A 23300-nucleotide genomic window follows, 5' to 3' on the forward strand; every position below is an offset into this window, starting at 1 on the left:
TCAAAAACTATTTGACCAAATTGTATGTAGATTTCAGATTGTTTTTATAAAATATATCAGGAAAGTTTAGAGAAGTAGTTCGATCCACGATCCACGTTTGAACTTAAAAATATACCAAGAGCCATAATCAGAATTGAGGTGCACTAATTACGGGGTTAAACCGATCTAACGATGTATTTTATTTTTGTTCATTTTCTCCCGGCCGAAGTCTGGTTATACCTACACGGATACACTTATACACCCAGTTATTTATAAATAACACGATCTTTCGTCAATAAAATAATTAAATATGTAATATGTATATACTCAACCTATATTAATTCTAAATTTAATAATATTACAATAATTTAACTGTAAATTATTGACAATTTTTTTTTTTTAAAGGAATAAAATTATTCCAGCTCAGCGCCACTTGTCAAAAGTGTTAAAAATACAATTGTGGGTTATAAATTATAATGCTGTGTAGACATAGTATATTTTACTTATATAGGTTATATATACTATTACTGTTGTAATTTAATTTTTTTTTCATTTTTATTTATAGGCTAGGTTAATCGTTTATACTAAATTATTTAAACATATATTTTATTTTGTTTATTTTGAATATAATTTTTAATTTTGTCATTTGTCAGATATATCTGACACAATGGGTAGGGCGGTTGTTAAATATTGCTTGATTAATAAAATAGAAAAATAATTTATATGGTACAACCATCCTCTATTCGATTGAATATTCTCCATATTTTTTGTTTGATTGCTATTGTTTATGATTTTGACCTGATCAATTTTAATATTAATGCAGCTAAAAATCCATACATAGGTAATTTATATTTAAATTCCTTGTGCATCAAATCTAACATTATTATAATTCATCTTAGTATAAAATACGGTTGTGCTGTCGTCATCATTATGTCGGGTCTACACTCCACAGTTTGTCAGTCTTACACGTTATACTAAATTCAAATTCGTAACCAAAAACTGAACTTGCCTATCACAATTCACAGGTGGTTCTATCAAAATCAATAAATCGTATCAACTATCAAAATATATTGAAGTAATAACCAATAAGGAATAATTAGGGCATTGATAATGTATCATATTGTATCACACAAATATATTTTTTTATAATATTATTATTATGTTTTTGGGTTTTTTCAGTTTTTAATCCGAGTAATTTTATAATATTGAAAACGACATATTATTTAAGTATTTATTTTTTACTGTTTGTCTGTTTCAAATAATTAAAAAAAAATAGATACTTAGATAACATATTAACATCTACATTCAACGGACTACGGTCAACCCTTGGTAATTTGCTGTATGCACATTTCACACTCATGACTCATGTGACAGGTGGACAATGAAGACAAATCTAATGAAAAAGGAAGATTACAGTGCCGCGACAACCGCAGGCCGAAACGGCGAAACATATATCTCTACCTATGTATAATATTATGGTCTATGAAGAACCTTTTTTATAAAATATTTTATTACTTGGAAATGAATAGGTAGGTACTTAATTTTTTTTTAAATAACTAACCATATACTACTTTGTCTTATCATCATTGTTATACTGTTATAGTATAAAGATATAAATATTAAGTTGCCAATGGCCATAGTTGCCGAGGCTTAATTTAAATTAAAAAAAAAAAAAAAAAATTATGCCGTATATATATACATCAATAATTAACTGAACGAATAGTATATGGTATTCGAATGAATAAATATAAATTAATTCTGAGTTATTAATTAATACTTAACATGATTAGAGCCTAATATTGTTTTGCCCTAATATTATTTTTTCCATGGACATTTTTTGTTATGATGGCAATAATAATAATACTAATAATAGAAACTGTAAAAATATGCAATTTTATATTTTATACTCTTGCAATATTATGCTCTATTCTCTTCATCAAACGAGAACATATTATTTTATTATAATAATATATGGTTTTATTATACAATTTCTTAAAATTAATCAAGACAATCAATACTGAGGTTTTTCTTAATCAAATATGATCAATAATATTTTTAGTGATTAACTATAATGTGTATTACTGTTTAAGTGTAAAGGACACAAAATAAATCATTTTTCTACTTGGATTTTGTAATAATAATATTATATGTATACGAATTGAGTGCATTGCCATTATTAATAACTACAAATAATCAAATACCTACGATTCCAACAATATATAAGATTCTAAATTGAAAATATTTTATCACAGTATCGTCTATTCGACTATACGGCAATACTTATAATATGCCACTTGACGTCCAAAACCCAATGGATTGTTTATAGAACACATAAGGCATATGATGTAGGTTCCTATATATATATACCTATATATAGTATGTAGAATATAACAATGAAAGACGGCGTCCCTTGATCTTTCAAACACTACCTGTTACCCACTTACCCATACTAAAGTAAATATAACAATACTATCACATTAATAAATTATGTGCTTACTATATTGGGAAATTAAATTATTTCTCTAAATACATTTTAAATATTATACTTATTGGTACTCTTATATCTATTTAAAAATTATAAAACCTTAACATTTAATTTTATATCAAAATGGTTAGATGTGTATATTTATAAACATTATTAATCATCATGGAAATTGGAAGTTAAATACAAAACAAAACTTGAGTTTCACGAGCCCACCCATATCTTAATTAAAATGTATGTACCTAAGAATGTAAGATACAATATTAAAATAACGAAATAAAACGTAGGTAGGTATGTAATAATTGTTAATAATTCCGTATCATAAACTTTGATCTACGCGATTTAAAAATTCTTCTACCGTCAACTCATTATTACTAATTATATACTTATGAAATAAATTATTCAAGATAATAACCCTAGGAATTGAAGCTGTACCACGGATAAAAAAAAAATTATTTATCATTATAAATGAAAATATAATAGAATATTTTGTATTTTTGAACTCTTTGTCTGACAATAAAAATGAAATCTGGACTTTTAGTCCCCGGAGACCTTTCGTTCGGGATTTATAGTGTATACGGTTACCTAGTCCTTATAAACCTTATACTCAGTATATGATAATACTATAGTCTGCAAAAGATTCCATTTTTTATCAGAACGCGACTTAGATTAAACTTATGGTCCAGAATGTACCCTGAGTTTGAGATATTTAACATTATTATTGTGTTGAATAATAATTTTTATTGGCTTAATGTATAATATACTATATTTAAAAAAAATTATAAAAGTCAAGAACTGGGTATGTAGAATCGAATTAAATATTTTGATTAATTTTTATGGAAGACATTATAGTTTAAAATTCAAATCATGTGTATAATATTCAGAGGCCGTTCTGCTAACAAAGTTCGGCCGTGCAAACATGCTCTTTTAGTACTTGGTCAATAAAAAACCATTGATATCGTAAAAGATGAAATAAATAATATTACCAATACCTATTCATATATAGTTTTGTACGTACACATAATAAATAGATATGTACATACTACATAGGCTACCTAGCTCTGTTAAAAGGGATACACACTTAAGGCACCATATGTATGGCTAGTAAACGTACTATCCGCGTATTCAGAAGTGGGATTTTTTGAGAGGGGGTATTTTGAGAAGAATAACCTGCCGACCGTCCGGGCAAGACGATCACCCATCAAACCGTATTCTGAGGTCGCAGTGGATACATCGTCGGGTCTTCCAAGACATCTTACGTTTCTCAAGTCATTTGTTTTCAATTCGCCAATACTTTACCATCATACTACGCTGTGACGTCTATTTAAAATCTGATTATCTTCAAGATAATAAATAAATACTCCACAAGTAAGTGTTAATATCTTATAATTATATAAGTGCTTAAGTCATAAATCACTCAATAATAAATAATGAAATACAACCACCAAAAACTTTAAATTTAGGATTTATTACTACATATCTATTTCCTAATTCATTTTTTATCGAACATACTAATCAAGTAGCAATCAGGGGCGGACTGAGACCCATTCGGCCCACTATTATTGAAAAAAAATCGGCCCTATAATATTACAACCTACACTTTTAGCCTTTGGTACTCTATTTTTGAATTTTGGTTATTCAGTGGTGGCAACCACCATAATAAATTCATAAACAGGTGATAAATGTTTTTAAAATTAAAATTTATTTGAGCCAATATCAATTGTTTGTTTTTAAGTCATAAATCATAGATGATATCTAGAGTATGATGCCCTAAAAAATGTATTTTAACCCAATAATGTCCTTAAAAATGACCAAAAATTTGTTTGTGATTCTTGGGTAATATAAAACTGTACAGTACTACAGTCAATAAACTTCAAAGTTTGTACGTTATAATCCCCAATAGATTATAATGGATTATAACAATGTCCACAATTTGTTTAACTCAGTTATTGTTACTATATTTTTTTTGAATTGGTATAATTGTATGTATGATTCTAAAAATTGATGCAATTTAAAATTAAATACCTTATAACACTAAAAGTAAAATGGTAAATTTCTTGTTATTCTTTAAATATTGATCTTTACTGATATTATATTTAAATAATCCATATTTTTTTTAAAATTCAAGTATTACTATATAATAATATATATATTTAAATTTTTTTAAATTTTTTATATTATTTTATTTATTATTTTTTATTTATTTTTACCTTACATATCAATTAATATGAAAAATACAAAAATTAAAAAAATAATTTATAATTAACATTATATTAAATATCTTTTTAATTTAAATGTTGCTTTTATGTCTAGTGGACGAAATGAAACAATTAGCTACAACATTGATGCAGCATAGATCATTCAAAGAGAGGCAAGAATGTCTGAGGGAATCACTCGATCATCTGTCATTTGACTATCCTGATATATACGCAGTGTTGTATAGAGAGATAAAAAGAAGAGAAATGGAATCTAATAATCCAAATCAAATTGCTAAGTGGTTAAAAAATTTAACCCAAAAATCATATGTCAAGCTTCACGAATCATTGATGATGGTAAAAAATAGCAACATCATGGCCAAAGAGGAGCTCATGTACAACATAAGGTGTATGCTAAACCGAACAATTAAAACTGGTACTAACATTGAAGAAACAATGAAAATATGCCATTTAATTGGAAAATCAACACACTTGAAAATATTTAACGAGTGGGCAAACAATTTAATCTTTTTCAAATCTTTTAACTAGGTTATAATATTTTAACCTATTTTTAGGAATTTGAAACAACTCATTAGTGAAGTAAATCAGTTGAGCAACACTCAATGCCATATGCCAGAAGAAACCCTGACAGAAAATATTTGGATAAAAAATGTCAGACCACCACAAATAGACCCTTTCCAGCGATCTGCTCAACAGCAGCATACGCGTGTTTGGAAAAATATGATGCAACCAACCAATTTAGAATCAGTTCGGGGTCAACCACACTTAAGCAGTAAGAATTAAATATTGATCAAGTTACAGTTTTTATGAAAATAAAATTCAACTAATAAAATTCTGTTTGTTTTTAGTCGAATGTTACGGATATGACCACCTGGAAATGATTGCAAATGTCAATAGTCCTTCTACTGAGAGCAATCCACAGCCAGTTATCAACGTAACTATTGTTAATCAAGAAATGGAAGGAGCAGTTGCCAAGTGGCTCCATTATTTGAAACTACATAAATACCAATGGTTCTTCAATAGCCTCAGTTATCTTGAAATTGTATTCATCGATGAGGACAACATTGATAGTTTTATAGCTAAAGTTAACAGAAACTCCATTACAAAAGGCGCACAAAAAAAGATTTGCAGATCCACAAAGATGTTGAGGGATCGGCCACAAATGTTGAATGACTTATTATTGGTAATTTTGAATATATTTATAAGTTATGAATAAAACAACAAATAAATTATTTTTTATTATAGAAATTGGATTTGGATGTTACTCCCTATGAACTGTGTGAACTCATGTCATACATGCGAGATATCTTACATTATCCCATACCGAACAAGAACTGTATTGATGGCGATCAATTGCAACAAGATATAGTCCTTGTCATGGAGAAATTGTTAAATCAACTACTGGAGAAACTAGGTTTGATCCGTTATCTAGTCGCCCAGAGTCTACTTGGAATGTCCATCAATAAATACTTGGAATGTACACTGTTAATTATTCGTAATCAAACTTTCATGAAACATCAAATTGACAAAACATTGATGTTTGCTAATACCTTAAAATATAAAGTCTATAGAATTCCTAGAAACTTTAACTAACATTTTTAGAAATATTCCATAAAATCTTCATATTACATAGTATGCATTGTTTTGATTAATGTTATTGTTTGTGACTTATTTTTTTATACCAAATATTGTTTAATTATTATCAATCTTAACTTTTATATTTTTTATGCTTTAATGTTTTATTAAATTGTTTAATATTTACAATAACACTATTGTTCTATATTTGGTATGAATTTTTATTTTTATTTTTTAAGTTTTACATTAGTTTACATTCAATGTTTTATGATTTGTCACTTCATATTTATTGATTTCAAGGTTTTTATTTTTTTTATAATATTGTTTTTTTGTTTTTGTTAATAATAGTTAATTATATTTAAATGGTGACTGTTATTTGTGCTATTCGTGTACAACTGATTTTTTTTTATTATTGTTCAATGAATTATTAGATCGTTTTATAAATTGTACATTTTATAAACATGTTTTAATAAAATATTGACTACTACAATTTATTTGGGAGGCTTTTCATTTTTAAATGATCAGAGTATAATAAATGCCACTATTCAAACCTTCACTCAAAACCAAAATGTTATTAGTTATTTGGAACTTTTTATGTCATCTCACTAATTATAATATTATATTTAGGTATGCTGTATGTATTTCTTGACTTCTTGTTCAACAATATATGAAAAATAACTATTATTATGCAACATTATTAAGTACCTATTTTTCAGTTGGATCGTACTCCTTTTTTTTAGTGCTACCAGATTCATTTTTGTATTGTTCTTATTTCTAAAATGTATTTAATTGTCAAAAATCTAAACAATTTATAATATTGAATTCATAATAAAGTGTTTTTAACTTTTAGTTGATTTTATAAATAATTTAAAAATGTATTATTTGTATAAACATCAATGTTTACATTGGCCAATCGCTTTAATGAAAACTAATATAAAATTTAATTGAGGTGCTTCCCAAAAAAAGTCTTTTAATATGAGTATTTAGAGAATTTATTACTTATGAGTTATGACAGACGGCAGTAGGTACTTAGTTATACAAATTATGATCCGGTAAATTAGTTTTAGCAAGCAATGCAAGTATCTGGTGTAGTAGGATTAGTGTTGTTTCTTAGCGACATAGGATTTATATTAATGTGGAGAAACTGGTTGCCGTGATATTGAGATTATTATTTTTGACGAACCCAGATGATTTACCGAAGAGAGATTAACTGAAAAGTCTAGATTGATCTTAGGTTCATCTTTTTTGCTAGGAAAGTGTATCTAGTTAGTAATTTAGGAATTCATAAAAATAATGTACGTACTCAAATGTCCAACATTTATTGTATTAAATTATAAATAAGACAATTCATTAAATAAAAAAGGTTTTTACGGATGTTTATAATAATTGGGTGGGCTTATCGCACGGCAATTTCCACGGGCCACATTTTTAGCCAATCCACCGCTGCCAAACCTCATGAAGAGTGTCAAGACCGAGGTGCCGTCCGACGGTCCTCTCACTTTTTCACTCGGTGGCAATCCTGCCGGTCGCCGTTAATTCCTCATCATCAATGGCCGTTTACGCTCGCCCTGTGTCTTTGGTCACAACATACGTCTTCAGTACTTATTTAAGAAGTGAATTCTTATTTTTATTTATTTCAACAGAATAATGGGCCCCACTGAACATGCTCATGTGGGTTAACCGACAAAGTTTTTGTTCAAATCTCAACAAAATATATTGAGGTTTCTGTCACGTCCACGTATATTACATTTACCGGTGTAGTACTGACACTTGAAAATAAACGGAGGTAGATACATACTTCAATATTTAAAAACAAGGATAATGCTTTTTCTGGTAATAATAATAATAATTTTCAATAATGAATAAATAATTAAATACTAAACTTTATAGATATAACTACTTTTTCGATTAATTGAGACTCAATGAGTATAATACTATAAAAAAAAAAAATATAATATATTGACCTTATCACACTCGTGGAGGAGTGACTGATATTATCGTGTACATAAATCGATTATTTCAATCTTTATTTAAAACAAATGAGAAACGTATACATTTTAAGAATATATAAAATTCCTCATAAATTACAGATTGACTTTATCACGGTCCACTATACTATTATCGTAGATTCGTAGCAAGTCCATAGTATTTTTATACAGCTCACGTTCTTCATTACAGTGTATATATTTCAATATTTGGTTGGTACTTAACCCGAATAACTCATCTACTCATACGGTTCGAATAACCTAGTAAAAATATATCTATTATTATTTATTTAAACGTTATTTTGGCTCGAATAGTCCAGTAATTTAGCCAATTTAGGTATTATTATATTTACACTCACAACTTACAAGTTATTGATCTATCTACGATCTACACAAGGAAACATGATACTTACTATGTACTTGTAATATTTATATTCTATATTTGTTGTGTACTTGTGTACGTGTTTTGTGAATAATATGTATTTGGACATTGGACTTGAGGCAACAGTGCCTTCTGGTTTGAATACTGCTGGTCGATATTGCTTGTGAGTTGTGAGTCTATTATACTTTTAGTTATAGCAAGTAGCAACCATTTTACCAAGTTCGGTACCGACTAAATATATTATTAAATTGTAGTGTTTTGTTTGTGGGCCGAGATAAAGGTTATATTATTAGTATTTCCAAGCCCCCAAGGGCTAGAATTCTCATTCATCTCATTATAAATTATAATATTATATTATAGCAGTTACTTTCTTGTTATACAAGACTACGGCTATTATATCGTAGTTTTTAATAATAATTCAATAATAACAAATAACTATAGTTTTATTTTATTGAATATCCACAGTATACGGTGACAGAATTACATCGGTAATAATGATGAGCTAACTTGGGAGCAAATTTGATTTATTTATTAAGACCAATAAGACCATCAAAATATTTAGCTAACATTAATAATATAAATTACCAATGTTGATAGATATAAAAAATATTTGGTGATGGAAACTTAAACAAAATTGTGCATCTACTTCGATCGATAATGATTCAAATAAAAATAGAAATTGCTGATTCGCTATCGATAGGTACCATGTGGAAATCCCGATGTAGGATCCAAAGTAAACACTATTTGTAATATACGTCAGACTAATAATACTGACTGTTGACCTCGGATGTTAATAAATAAAAACAAATACATTTATGTCTTATGTATACCTGCGTTGACAAGGCTTTTTATACGATTTTGTTATTGTATTGCAGTTTTTCATCGATTAGTAAATTTCCCGTCTGTGGACTGTCACTTAATAATGTGTGTGCAACATTGAATAAATACTTAGATACAAATTACAATAAATAATAGAAATTGTGCAGCTTATAATAATTATATATTATTTAATAGTAGCTCGAATAGCTCACCTACTCCTATTTCCTAATTAAATAATTTTTAATTTATAATATTAATTTAAATATTCACAAGGGCGTGTATTGCATATTTATATATTTATTTTTGATGACTTGCGTTATGTGAATAATTTATTCAGGCAACAGCTATTTCTGGCCAGACGATTACGAGCTAAATTTGTTTGATAGTACCTACATAATATTTAAAATCTAAAAACATGAATAGGTAGTGCAATACAACATTGTACATGATACGTAAATTAAAGATTTTATAATTTGCATATTGTATTATTATCTATACGATTATATTGGCCGTTTTATTATTAATCTATGCTGTAAGGGTTATAAGGTACTTGTTGATCGTGTAATGTTAACTGTCAATTATTTATTATATTCTATCATACACCTACGCAAAGATCTAACCATTGTTTCGGTTTGTTATAGATTATCATAATTATTGATTGGAGTGTCTACGTGCAAACACTGAAACACCTGTACACGTTTCACGAATTCACACTCTATATTCACAAACATATAGGCCAAGATACTCCAGATATACCTTCCTAAAATCATCATCAACATTTGCCCTGCAATCAGGCAACTGTGGATTGAGCTAAACGCGCGTTTCACACGGTCTCAGTACCGCGTGTCGTGCTACGGAGTTGGTTCGTGTTGCCAGCCTCGCGCGCGTCAAGAGAGCCGGCTAACCTAGCAAAAGAAAAACTAAGGGGGTAGATCACATACGGAAATCAGTGTACAAATTCTTGGTAATCTTTTAGTAATCACGGAAATCTTTTGGTAATCACGGAAATCCTTCGGTAATCACGGAAATCTTTTGGTAATCTTGGAAATCATTGGAAATCATAGAAATTATGGTAATCATTGGGAAATCATGGTAATCTGGAATCTGGTGTACACAATTTGTGCCAGTGATTTACCCCCTTGAAAAACTCGTTCACAGTATCATTGGGTGTACCGTCAATTTCACGCAGTAATTGTTGCGCTCTCGTCAATGGGATGCGGTAATTGCAACGCACGACAACTCAACCCGTACGGCATTTTGGCACCGGCACGAGTCAATAAATTTAACACACATCTAGGTACTACATTTTGGCACTCGAAGATTTGTCCAGATGGGTACATTCTTCAAGTAATGGTGTGAATACACCGTTTTCACATGAAATTGACGATTTCCTCCAGTATATTTTCGGCGCAATGGGATATTTCCCATTCCCCTTGAATATTTTTTAATCCAGACATTACATTGAAATGTAACAAAATAAAACATGACGTGCACACATGATGTGTACTGTTTTTTTTTCTATAATAATAATGCATAATACATTCATTTCAAGTACATTATTATGTTATACATTTATAATTATACCAACCGCCAACTTTAACCATAATATGGAACCCTGTATAGCCTATTTATAGATGAATTATGTAAATTATCCGATACACATTTTGTAAGTAAAATTTAATATGCACTTTAATAAAAACTTGATTTCATTATATTTTGATATCTGCTTCCATGTTCCATGCGAAAAAATATGTTGAATAACTCGCTATTACCACTCGAATCTGTTATTTGCAAACTCAAGGACTTAAGACTGGCTTGGATAATTTAAAACAACAATAATTATACAGCCCGACCAGCTTAAAGTAAGATGAATATCGCTTTCCAATTTATTACATATAATATGTATTACACACATTTATTCATACGTTATTATTATACTTCTTTAAATCCCCAATAGTATTCAATTTGCACTATATACCTACGCAGACAGGCGTAATTTTAAGTGTAATACTTTTCAGTTTTCACAGTAATTTCTTTAAACATCATGATAAACTACTGAAAATTGTTAAAGATTTATCAATATTATACATATTTTTCTACAAATTATTATAATTTATAATAATGAATAAATATTATAATTATTATAAATTATACAGAATAGGAATTAAAAAATGGAAGACAATTAATATATAAACTATTTTTAATAGAAAAAAATTGCATAGTCTCTATTGGCACATGTTTTATAGCTTGTTAACGTTTATTACTTACAGAATATATCATACAACACAGACCACAGTAGGTTACAATATACAATTTATAATTTGAGCAATCAGCATTTATAATCAATAAATTATGATACTTAAAATGAAAGGGGGTTGTAATAAAGTATAATTATGGAAAAGTTTGATATCAGAATTTAGGAGTATATAATATTATCTGTGATGCAATAATGTGTGGTGTAACCCCCATCGCCCACGATTAATGTGAGATTCTTATGGATATTACTACAAATAAAATTAGTAGAAAAAATATACAAATGATATAGGTAAGTACAGTGAAAATAAAAACTAAACAATAACAATGTGAAAACGCACGAATGTAAACGGTCAACAAATCACTATACATTATATATAAGACGTAAAACTTGCATTTAAAATTAACAACAAACTATGCTATGGCCATGGGTAATAATAGTAATAACAATACTATAGTTCATTCGTTAAATTGTTAACTCGTATATTATTTTAAGCTAAACCAGTTGGCACATCAGCTTTCGTGTTTTTGCATTTAAAGTGTTCCGAAATCTCATTTAGCGTCTTGTTCTCGGTCTCGGGAAGTTGAAAGTACAAATACACCAGACCGACTATGCCTATGGTCCCGAACAAAACGAAAGTATTATAGAAACCTGTAATCACTTCGAGATCCAAATAGAACTTGGTCATCAGGAAACTCAAGATGAAGTATATCGCTGAACTAATGCCGGCACCGACGTTTTTACTTCTGGAATACAAGGCAACGAGAAAACTCGTAAGCGTTATGTTATATTATTATATTCGTAGCTATAAGCAAAATATGTACTACAGTGAGTTCGGGCGGTTACCTACTGTGATGACATGTTTGTAGAATTGTTCGTTTATATTGAACTAAAAAAAAATATCAAATAGGGCTTTGTTTCGTTAAGAACTTTTTTTAGACCATTGTGTACCACGGATTTAATCGCTTTTATGGATTAGTAGTTAAAATCAGAGCTGATTTTAATCATAATATTCATAACATACCATTATTATGTAATATTAATATATTATAGTCTTATAATATGAGAAATAAATTCCGTGACAAGTGTAATTAACCATTGGGCATTAGCTTTTTCTTCTTTGTAAATTTTTTTTTCAATAATATTTACTTAAATGTGTTTTTTTTAAATTAAAATATTATGAGTTAACCAAAAAAAAAATGTTGTTTTGAGACAATTAGTTAATAGAATCTAAATCACATTAAGAGGAACTCACTGTAATATTTGTTTAGCAACCTTTCTCATTTTTTGGTATAGTATCAATTATAATTTATAATACATATTATATTAGAAGTGTCTAAATAATAGTTGTTATGTTGTGGACGTCGTGTGCTTACTTCATTGGGAAAATTTCACACATGAGAATCCACATTATAGGCATGATTCCCATTGTCGAAAAAAAAGTCGACATGAAAAACAACACGATTTTAATCCACGACGTAACTGGAGACGGTGGCAATACGTTTCCGATGATCCCGATGGACAGATAACAAACTGAACAATTAGCCATTGTGCACAAAGCCAAAAATCTCTTTCCCAATTTGTTTATGGAGAATATGGTCAGCACGTTTCCAGCGACGCCAAAAGCCATGTACATCGTCTATACAGTAAATATACACACACACTCATTATTATTGTTACTTATATAATTTATTATAGTGTTTTTGTAATATCAATTCAATATACATTATGTATGTCAAATTTTCCTTTTCGATTTACAAAATCTATTTTTTACCTTACGAATTGTTTACTCCCTAGTTCCTACCTGCACTTCACTCTCAAATACCAGTTTAATACTTAGTCAGCTAACGACTAGAATGTGGATTGAGAACCCTCATCTTAATGTTCTGAGTTCTCAACTAATATTTATAGCATATATAATATTTAAACGTATAGTTAATATAAAAATTAATGGATAATATTATTATGTGCGAAGATTGTGAAAGCTTGATTTATTATAATTTTTTTGATAAAGCAAAGTTCTTTATGTTTCATATAAGGCTTCAAGGGAATTTGCGATCCCTCGTTTATTTTTAACCGATGAAGCCGCATCTTTTAAGCCAGTACCTTAGACTTTTTATACAATCAGGTTTTAGTCTGCAGTTTAGCCTCTATAGTTTATTGGAAATATAATAGTTCATAATCACGTCGTATACCTATAGATAAACATGATTTTAAAATTTATATATTGACCAACCGTTGCCCAAGCCGAATGGAAAGACACTTGGAATTTGTCGAATACGGATATCAGATACGGTGTGTACGGTATTCCCGACAAAAGATTGGTGAAGAAAATTATTATCATGAGCATTTGCAAAGGTTTTAACGTTTCGGGTTCAATGAAGCGGTACCACGAATCGTTGATAGAACACGTTTCTTGTTTTTCTCCTGAAAAAAATCGAAAATTTAAAAAAATTAAATATTTAAGTAGTACAATACAGGCGCGGATCTAGAACGTATTTACGGGGGGGGGGGGCATCTTAAATAAAATTTCAGCCTATAAGTCTAATAAAAATGCAAGTAATGCAAGTCCATTTAAGCGTGAGTCTACGGGGGGGCCATGGCCCCTTGGCCCCCCCTTGGATCCGCGCCTGGTACAATAAATGATTGTGTCCAACTGAACATTTACATATTACATGTATTCAATGGTAAAGATTGTTAATTGCGTTTGAGAAGTCATAACTCATAGGTCAGATTTTTGTGTCGCTTTTTTCCAGTGAAATGTATCATTATAAATTATTATATACTAACCTATACTACGCAACTATGAATAATGAAGATTAAAGCATTCATGTAAGATTACTGCATAAAAAGATTGAAATTAACCTTGAAGTAATATAACTCTCTAATGTTAAAAATATTATTTCAAACAAAAATATTACATTACACAAAATAGTGTTTTAGTGAAATGAAAATACTCCTGTGTGGGTAATAAATATATATTTTTTAATTAGAATAATATATTATTAAACTGAAATGAACATTTGCATTGAAATAAATATTATAAATATTGAATTTTTTTTTTGGTAACACTTGCTGAAAATTTTATTAGTTTGCTGTTTTTGAGTTCATATTATGTTTGCATAGTATACTTAACTATTATACTTTAGGAGATCGAGTTCAATATAACTTTAGAAGAGGATGTGGGCAAATTACAGTACACTGAATATGGTCATAAATCATAGACACTCCTTAATTTTATAGACGATCTGCAGATCACGTCTACGGACGTATAGTGGGAGTGAGTAAACCAATATGACAGGAATATTAGAAATTGAATCGAGTAATGTAGGTCTAAATATTAATGCAAGTAAGACAACATTTACAGATTTGAGTGGTTAAGACCAAAGGGGAAAGTGTTGGATCAATAATTTAAAAGTGGATGACTTTATGTATAGGTGCAACGCTAAGTACAAAAAATGATTTATTAAAGGTATCCGATTAAATAAAACTGAAAAAAAAACATTTTGTTCATTAGTTAAATTCCTTAACTAGGTATAAAATGTTGTCTTGAAGACCAACAATTGGACAGTACTAATAAATGAAATACTAACCAGCTGTTGGTAGATTAATTTCGGATGTATAATTAACCATGTCCCGGAATTCAGCGGCGCACTTGTCCTCGCCTGCGTCACCTCGAAGTTTGTTAAACGTGCTCTTCGCCTCATCCGTTCTGCCTTGGGACATCAACCACATTGGTGAATCTGGGGTCTGAAATCGTATTAAATTGTATTAAAATTTAATTTGAAATTTTTTAATTTTTTCTAAACGATTCATTATTATTGCTCAACTTCAATGTCGCCATTTCGGAGGGCAAACGCAATTTTTATAATAAAATTAACAAAATTTTTACCATACACAAAAAAAAAACATTGACTATATTATACCATCAATCATCATATAAATATTAAAAATAAAAGTTGTTAAGTAGGTAATCGCTCTGCTAGTGTCGAGTGTACCCTGTCAATATGTAGTAAGACATAGTTTGCCCGTGGAGTGTGGATAGGAATTTTGAGTTCCTTGGGTGCTTTCGAGACCTCGTGATCGTCGACAAAATGTGACAAACAAATGGTATCGAATCACGATAGCTGAATTTTATTTTGAATACGAATACAGTTATACTTTGAACAATTTACTTAAAATACATTGGTAATGTCACATATTGGCGACCTGCAATCGTCCAACCAACACAAATATTATAGTGTATCACGTACCTTGAACAGGATCGCAGCATTGACGATCGACAAAATCGCGGTGAACAGCACGGACAGCCGCCAATCGGCGGTGACTGCATACAACATGGTCACGCACAGGTAACCGGCGAAGTAGAACAGGTTGAGCACGGCGGTGAGCGTGCCACGGAGCTTCGGCTCACACACCTCTCCGCAGTACGACAGTGAGAAGCTGGTCACGAACCCCGCGTTGAAACCCATCAGTGCTGAGCTGGCGTACAGCCAGGCTGGACCATCGGATAACATCAACATGGCCACGGACAGCAAGTGCGTAACGTTGGCCACCATCATGCACACTCGGTGACCATAACGGTCTTGCAAGAAAGATGCAATCACGCTGCCCACCGGCGAGAGTAGGTAGACGAGACTTCCTGCGCATGGTAAGTTCGGTTAGACATGATGTGTGGTTGAAGAATATCTATCTACAACTTAAATTAACCGCGACCGCTACCAAACTCAGTTTACCAAACTTGTAACTTTCACCAAACATATATATACTGCTGTCATGGGTGCAACCGAAAATTCTGGTAATAACAATGACATTCTTGTAATCATAACCATTTTTTTCTAGCTAAGATTTATAGTCTATAGACGACTTTTCCCTCCACCTTCGATCGTGATGAACAAATCAAATTTTGATTTATGGTAATTTTTAATGTAATTAAGTGATTCAAGTGTTTATATTAATGTAATTAAATGGTAAGTGGTAACTGGTATAACATATATCACGAGAAGCATTGAATACTATAGTACATAATAATATTGTGTCCAATTTTAATATAATACGCAAGCAGTGTGACTTGCAACTAGGTATAGTTAATGATTTTGAATTACAATGAAATAACTATAGGCAGGTATTATCTATACTTTAACAGTTATTTTTTGTTTAAACATTCAATTTCGTAAAACATTTGATCTTAATGAATTGTCTTTATTGAAAAGAACTGTAAATATAATATGGATTTTTATATTTTTGAGCTTATAGGTTTCTGTGATAATAGCTTTTGAAGATTCTTGTGTTGCATTTTTCATGGTTTAGTTATGAAAATTAAAACTGCTTACATTTTGAACTAAAAATTAATTTTTAATAGTTCGTGATTTAGAATATTATCATTTATTATTCATTTTAATATTATAGTTCCATTTTAGATTTAATATTATTAGTATGATGATTTATAACTACAACGGAGTGAGTAAAGCTCTCAAAATGTTATATTTACGTATAAAATTAAAACACATCTCTAAAAAGAATCTTCGTTACACGTCTGATTGAAAGTATAATATAATATATTCAAATATATTATCCATATATTAACATATAGAGCCATCCATTTAATCGGCATCTAATCTGATTTTTGTAGTCAATTTGTGTGTTTTTTTTTTTAAAAATAAGTACCTCCTTCATTGGAATGAATCATAATATCACTCTTTAGCTATATAATATCTTGTAGTACAAAATGGCGTATAATGTAATGTATGCGATATTGTTACATGGGCGTAGGTAGGAAACATTTTCGTAGGGGGTTTTTGTCTAAATCTTTATTAATATGATAAAATTAAGAATCATTTATTTGTATGTATCAAATAACATAAAAATAATTAGCGAGTACTTACCAGGAGGCAGTAGTATCTACACGGCTACACCACACTGATGACTAATTGAACAATATAAAGACTAAGGCTGGGGCCATACACGGCGGATTCCGCTGCGGAGTGTTCCGACGGACGAGCTATACAGAACGTATCCGTCGAGCGTTTTTATTACTTCGGCGTTCGTCCGCCAAAACGCAAGCCGACCGGCGTTTTCCGCCGCTGATGAAAACGCGGCGTATTACATTCGTCGTGTATAGCTACTCCGATATAAATTAATACATTTGAAATTTGACGGAAAACGCCGCGGAATACGCCGTGTATAGCCCCCAGCCTAACGGAAACAATAATAATTGGAGACAGCCGCTAGCTGATAATCGCGGTCCGCCGATAAAACCGATTTATGGTATTTATACACTATACCTATTTTGTTATGTTATTACTAGAGTTAGGATGTTGATGACTTTTGCATTTTTTTCCCTTTTATTCTGTACAATGCTATCCTAGCTAAAAATTTGTTTCATGCTCCCTTGATGCAGAATATTCTAATTTTATTTTGCATTTTTTTTGCATTTTTTGCATTTTTAGCTATAAATGCATTTTTTTTGTTTTTAAACGTCATTTTTCAACATTTTTAAGTCATTTTTTCATCTTTTAGGGCATTTTTCACAAATTATAGGCTTTAGGGCAAATGTTACACCCAAGTTTGGAAACAAATTTAATTTATTTAAAATCTAACTTTGGATTTGGACTATTAGTAAAAAATAATTTTAATATTATTATTGTGGGGTTTTTGTTGTGATTACATTTATTGCGTTCCGATAAGATTTACTCTTTGAGTGTTATATATTGAATTATTTAAATGCTTAATATATTTATAATTCATATTTTAAATTACTATTACATCCATTATTATACCCATATCTCTAATAAAAATTATTATTTATAAATAAGTTTTTTCACTTACTTAATTAGTATTTTAGATAATTTTTAAGGTCATTTTTTGAAGTTTTTAGAGTATTTTTGCACTTTTTTTTAGGGTTTTTTTGCATTTTTTTTAGGGCATTTTTGTGTGTTTTTTAGGTCATCAACATCCTAACTCTAGTTATTACCAACAATTGCAATTCAACTAGTATATAATGTAAATTGTGGTTTCCCACAAATTATACCTAGTACCAACATAATATGCGAGTTAATAATATTCTCGAACAAATTCACAAAAAGCTCAAGATTGTTTTATTTAATTTCGGGGGGTGTTTGAACACCCAACTCCCCCCCTACCTACACCCATGTATTGTTATCATTAAAATCACGAACGGTGTCCGACTTTGACTCTCACCTATCCAGGACGTCTGTTCTTCCGATATGTGGGGTAGAGGGTTGTAGCCGGTGCTATTTTGTTTGTCGGTAATGGCACCAATGATTATCGTCGGAGTCATCATATCGATGCCGATTTTCATACTGAACAGATTGGTCGTCGTCAAAGCCAAGATCTGGGGATGTGAAAAAATTACAAAACGTCAACAATGAGAGCAATCTTGCTAACAATGCTAACTAGAGTGATCTACGAATTATCTCGATCAATTTCATACACCCCGATAAATATGTAACCCCGTATACTATTATTAATACAATTTGATCATCTCAACGAGATCACTGGACACTGGTCATTTATAAATTATAATTTATTGTACTGCACTAACCTGTGCTATAGTGGAATCGATTCCATAACTGAAATCGTTTTTATTTGATTTCATCCACAATGTTGGCCACTTCATGTTTCCAAATATTATTAACGATGTGGTACAATATATAATACTTATAATCACGTAACAATAGCAGTTGGTATATAATTGTTTTGTTCAGAGCTTCCTTCCAGAGAATTATCTATGACCACAATGGATATATTTGTCAATGTTTGAAACTTGAAACGGATAACCTGATAACCATAAATAATTATAGTAAGTACGTAAACATAGTATATTTTAGAAATAGATACATTTAAATATAATAGATTCCACAATATTCCTAAAAATAAAAAAGTATTTTGAATATTCACTCAAAAAATTTAAATTGCCAGTTATAAAAAAAAATGTTGAAATTTCAAAAAAAATATCTCTGTTTTTAAATTCAACTACATTATTTCAAAATGTTTGATAATAATATTATTCATTATGATATAAAATAATTATATGTGTTGATCAATTTATAGTTATATGTTAATTATATATATTTATATTATATATATATATATAATTATAGTTAATATATATACTTAGTATCAAAGCGCCGTTAATTTATTTGCTGTATAAAAATTTTAATATAGGTAATTGGTTACAGATTGTATTAAAAAATCATCGAATTATATTTATAACTAAATAGAATTATTCATATTTTCATATTTATGTCAACTTTCTATTTTAATTGATAAATATTTTACTAAACTATAATATTTTTAGTTATTTCATCTACAACGTTTGTAAAATTAAAATTATACTTGAAAACAATAAATATGAGTTTATTTTAACGCTGTTGAATTGTCGTCATAGTACAGGAATTTCGTTCAAAAAATCATAATAATAATAATATATTATAAGTACGGGCAATTTCAGAAAACTGTATGGGAATAAAAAAACAAGAACAACACTGGAAAGGTACGCGTTTAATTATAAAATAGGTCCTACTCTAAATGTTCTCAATCTAGTCGAATAAGTAAATCAAGTAATTATAAATATTAATTTAAAAAATGCATAATTAATATGGGTGACATACTATGCAAGCCGCCCGCCCGATTTGAAGTGCTTGGTTTTAAACACACCTATTAAAGTAACACACAGCCATGACCGAATAAATATTTCGAAAGCAAATGTATCTGAAGACGTCGCGACACAAATTATATCTATAAACTGCAACACACACACACACGGTATAGGTACTATATAAATATTATTGCACAACACTAAACGCAAAAACTCCGCCGAGAACACCACAGGTGTGATATTATCAAGTAGACGCAACTACGGTGCCTGTGAGACTGCACATCATAATGCCAACAGCGAGTCGATTTGTTAAAGAAAATGCAGAGCCCTCGAACCTATATGAGATACCTACCGAAGTTGAATCTCTAAGAATATGGTATGAGGAATGACGTTGTGGTCGTGGTGGGGAAAACATGAACGCGGTTTGGGCAATTCATGCACTATTGATATTCAGCAGCATCGCGTGGCGAACAGGTCACACCGTACGAACTCATAATTATTTTATTGCTTAACTATAATATTAGTATATTGTATATTATGTTATTGTTACACTCCAATGATTAGACTTTTTTATACATTCCGTAAGTCATCATTACACGTGTAAAACCATAAGCACTATAGTTTCTTTTCCCTAACCGTCGGAGGACTAAGTCTATAATGTTGTTGTATGAACCAACGATTGGTAGAATTTAGATTCTCGCGAACTCAGACTAATTTTTTTCGAACTTGAATCTTGTTTTAAATTATAACAAATTCTTATGAGTTCAACCGTAAAACATTTTAAAATCTAATATTATTAAAATAAACTTAGTAGAAAAATATTATCACAGCGTCTAAACCTAAAAAAAACAAAAATTAAATTAACTTAACCGGCATAGTCTGCATCTTCACGTATAATAAAGTTTAAGATAATTACACCTCATATATATTCATAAATCAGTTATAATACTTATAGGCCTAAGGTAATATTAATGTAAGTACTTATATATAGTTATATATGATGGACAAATATAAAAATACACACAACAATAAATTAAAAACTAAAAAAAGATGTCTGTTTGTTCTAACACAGATTAAATAAAAAAATTATTTAATCTGTGGTTCTAAGTAGAATGAAAAAGAAAAGAAAATGATTGTAGAAATCATTTCATCTGCGTTATATAGTGAACAATATAAAATGTTATATTTTTATAATTCTGTAGCATTTTTCAAAAAACACATCGTTATTTTTGTTCTATATTATATTATAAGAAAAAAAAGGGGGTAAGTAAATGTCACTCTGCTGTTCATTAGGTGTCTAGATTTCTAGAAAGTTGTTGTAATGGATGGTATTATATTTGAATTCAATGACATCATATCATTGTATACGAAAGACGATTCTGTGCGGAGGCGGCATGTCCAGTCGTCCAGACGTCCAGCTTAATATGTTTTATATTTTATATTGTTATTACTTATTATAAATACGGTGGCCAGCAAGTTGAATTAATATTATTCATAATAGTATTCTTAAATTATCAGTGATGCTGGGAAAATATTATATATACTTATGTAAAATTGAGCTGTTTTGGAACCGAATTACAACAAAGTGACTAACATTGTTATTCTTTGTGTTCATATGTAATTTGTTCTAAATTTGAACTTAAAATAACTGTAGAAAAGCTGTACTTATATTTATTTTTAAATTTTTTGGTTACAGAATGAACTACTTAAGTAGAACCTTGTTTTAAATTGTCAATCCTTAGCTACAAAACATGAACATTTAATACGTTTTTAACTACAAAATCATTATTCAATTTTCAATTTGAAACATTATACCAAAATTTGAACTTTAAATGATTATGAAACAAAAACGTGAGTATTTGTTTTTAATATTTTCAACTGATATTGTAGCAATATATCAGGAGCCTTGTATTAAATTTTCACGCTTTTTGACCCAGCAAATACAATTGTATTGACATTTATAGAAAGAAATAAAATTTTAATTTTAATACGAGTCAAATATTTTGAAAATTGTATGGTGCTTATAAAACACGGATATAAACATTCGGTGAACATTTCATGTACCTATGACATTTTTTTTTAGTTACATCAAAAACCAAAATCGATTTTGCCAAAAACCGGGTGTCCTTAAAAATTCTCATTTTTCCTTAATTTTGTTTGTTTGTTTGTCCTGCCGCTTTTAAAAACCATTTGGAACTTTTTGCTTTAGATCACAATTATTGTACAGATAGTACTTAGTATGACTGTTATAAACAAATTTGACAAGGTGAGAAACATCAATTAAAATATCAAATTTTATAGGATTGGCACAAAATGTATAGAAGTTACAGTTGCCAATCTTATCACCGATACTCAATAGGTTCAAGGACTTGATATTTTTAAGGAATTTTCTCAGTTACCTTAAATGAAGACTTTTTGAACTTCATATTCGGATATAATTGGTTATAATTTTCTTCGCAGGCGCATAGCTGCTCTAGGCCTCTAGCCATCTAGTGTCCTAGTATCTATTTTGATATTTATTTCATATTTTAATTTTGGAAATGTATTGCCCTGATTTATAACCGTAACAAAATAAAAAATTGTATAGAAGAATTGCATAAAATTGATTCGCTAAAGAAATAAATCATAATATAATAATAAAATACACAAATATAGAATGTAAAAAAAAGTAAAAAATTTTAACGTTTGTCAAGTGTGGGGTTCGAACCCACGCTCCCGTTTGGGAACCAGAGCTTAAATCTGGCGCCTTAGACCGCTCGGCCAACCTGACTGATGGAAAATCGGTAGAAATATATATTATCTAAGTGCTTGTAATTTATTGCAAAATACTTATTTTGCTTTAAAATTCTATATTGATTGTATTTATGAATTTAAATTTTATTAAGTAATTTAGAAACAACTGTTAAAGTTACAAATATAGTAAAAATAAATATCTAGATCAATAAAACTAAAATATTTGGTAATATACTAATATTATCAACAAACTAT

The 23300-nt window shown here is 29.6% G+C and overlaps 2 protein-coding genes and 1 non-coding gene across 4 annotated transcripts; 1 reads left to right on the plus strand and 2 right to left on the minus strand.

The window, feature by feature from the left end:
* The first annotated feature begins 2611 nt into the window (after positions 1-2611).
* LOC111029996 lies at positions 2612-6368 on the plus strand. Its single transcript, XM_022309278.1, has 5 exons — positions 2612-3829; positions 4775-5165; positions 5232-5449; positions 5526-5860; positions 5923-6368. Coding segments are annotated over exons 1-5 (1293 nt in total). The 5' UTR covers positions 2612-3828; the 3' UTR covers positions 6271-6368.
* A 5308-nt stretch (positions 6369-11676) lies between these two features.
* Positions 11677-20624, minus strand: LOC111029751 (facilitated trehalose transporter Tret1-like). 2 transcript variants are annotated; one of them, XM_022308907.1, is made up of 8 exons: positions 20326-20623; positions 19257-19492; positions 18893-19046; positions 15946-16334; positions 15286-15442; positions 13929-14119; positions 13069-13331; positions 11677-12438 (listed from the first exon to the last, which is right to left on the minus strand). In XM_022308907.1, exons 2-8 carry the CDS (start codon positions 19329-19331, stop codon positions 12183-12185), a joined length of 1485 nt encoding a protein of 494 aa, XP_022164599.1. In that variant the 5' UTR covers positions 19332-19492; positions 20326-20623; the 3' UTR covers positions 11677-12182. The 2 variants fall into 2 exon arrangements, with proteins under 2 accessions (XP_022164599.1, XP_022164589.1); XM_022308897.1 differs by having other exon boundaries at positions 12183-12438; positions 20372-20624.
* Positions 20625-22998: 2374 nt separating this feature from the next.
* Trnal-uaa lies at positions 22999-23082 on the minus strand. Its single transcript has one exon. It is a non-coding gene; the product is annotated as a tRNA-Leu (tRNA).
* Between the last annotated feature and the right edge of the window lie 218 nt (positions 23083-23300).

The sequence above is a fragment of the Myzus persicae genome, unplaced genomic scaffold (genome assembly GCF_001856785.1).
Source record: "Myzus persicae strain clone G006 unplaced genomic scaffold, MPER_G0061.0, whole genome shotgun sequence".
In the NCBI taxonomy this organism is placed as follows: Eukaryota; Metazoa; Arthropoda; class Insecta; order Hemiptera; family Aphididae; genus Myzus; species Myzus persicae.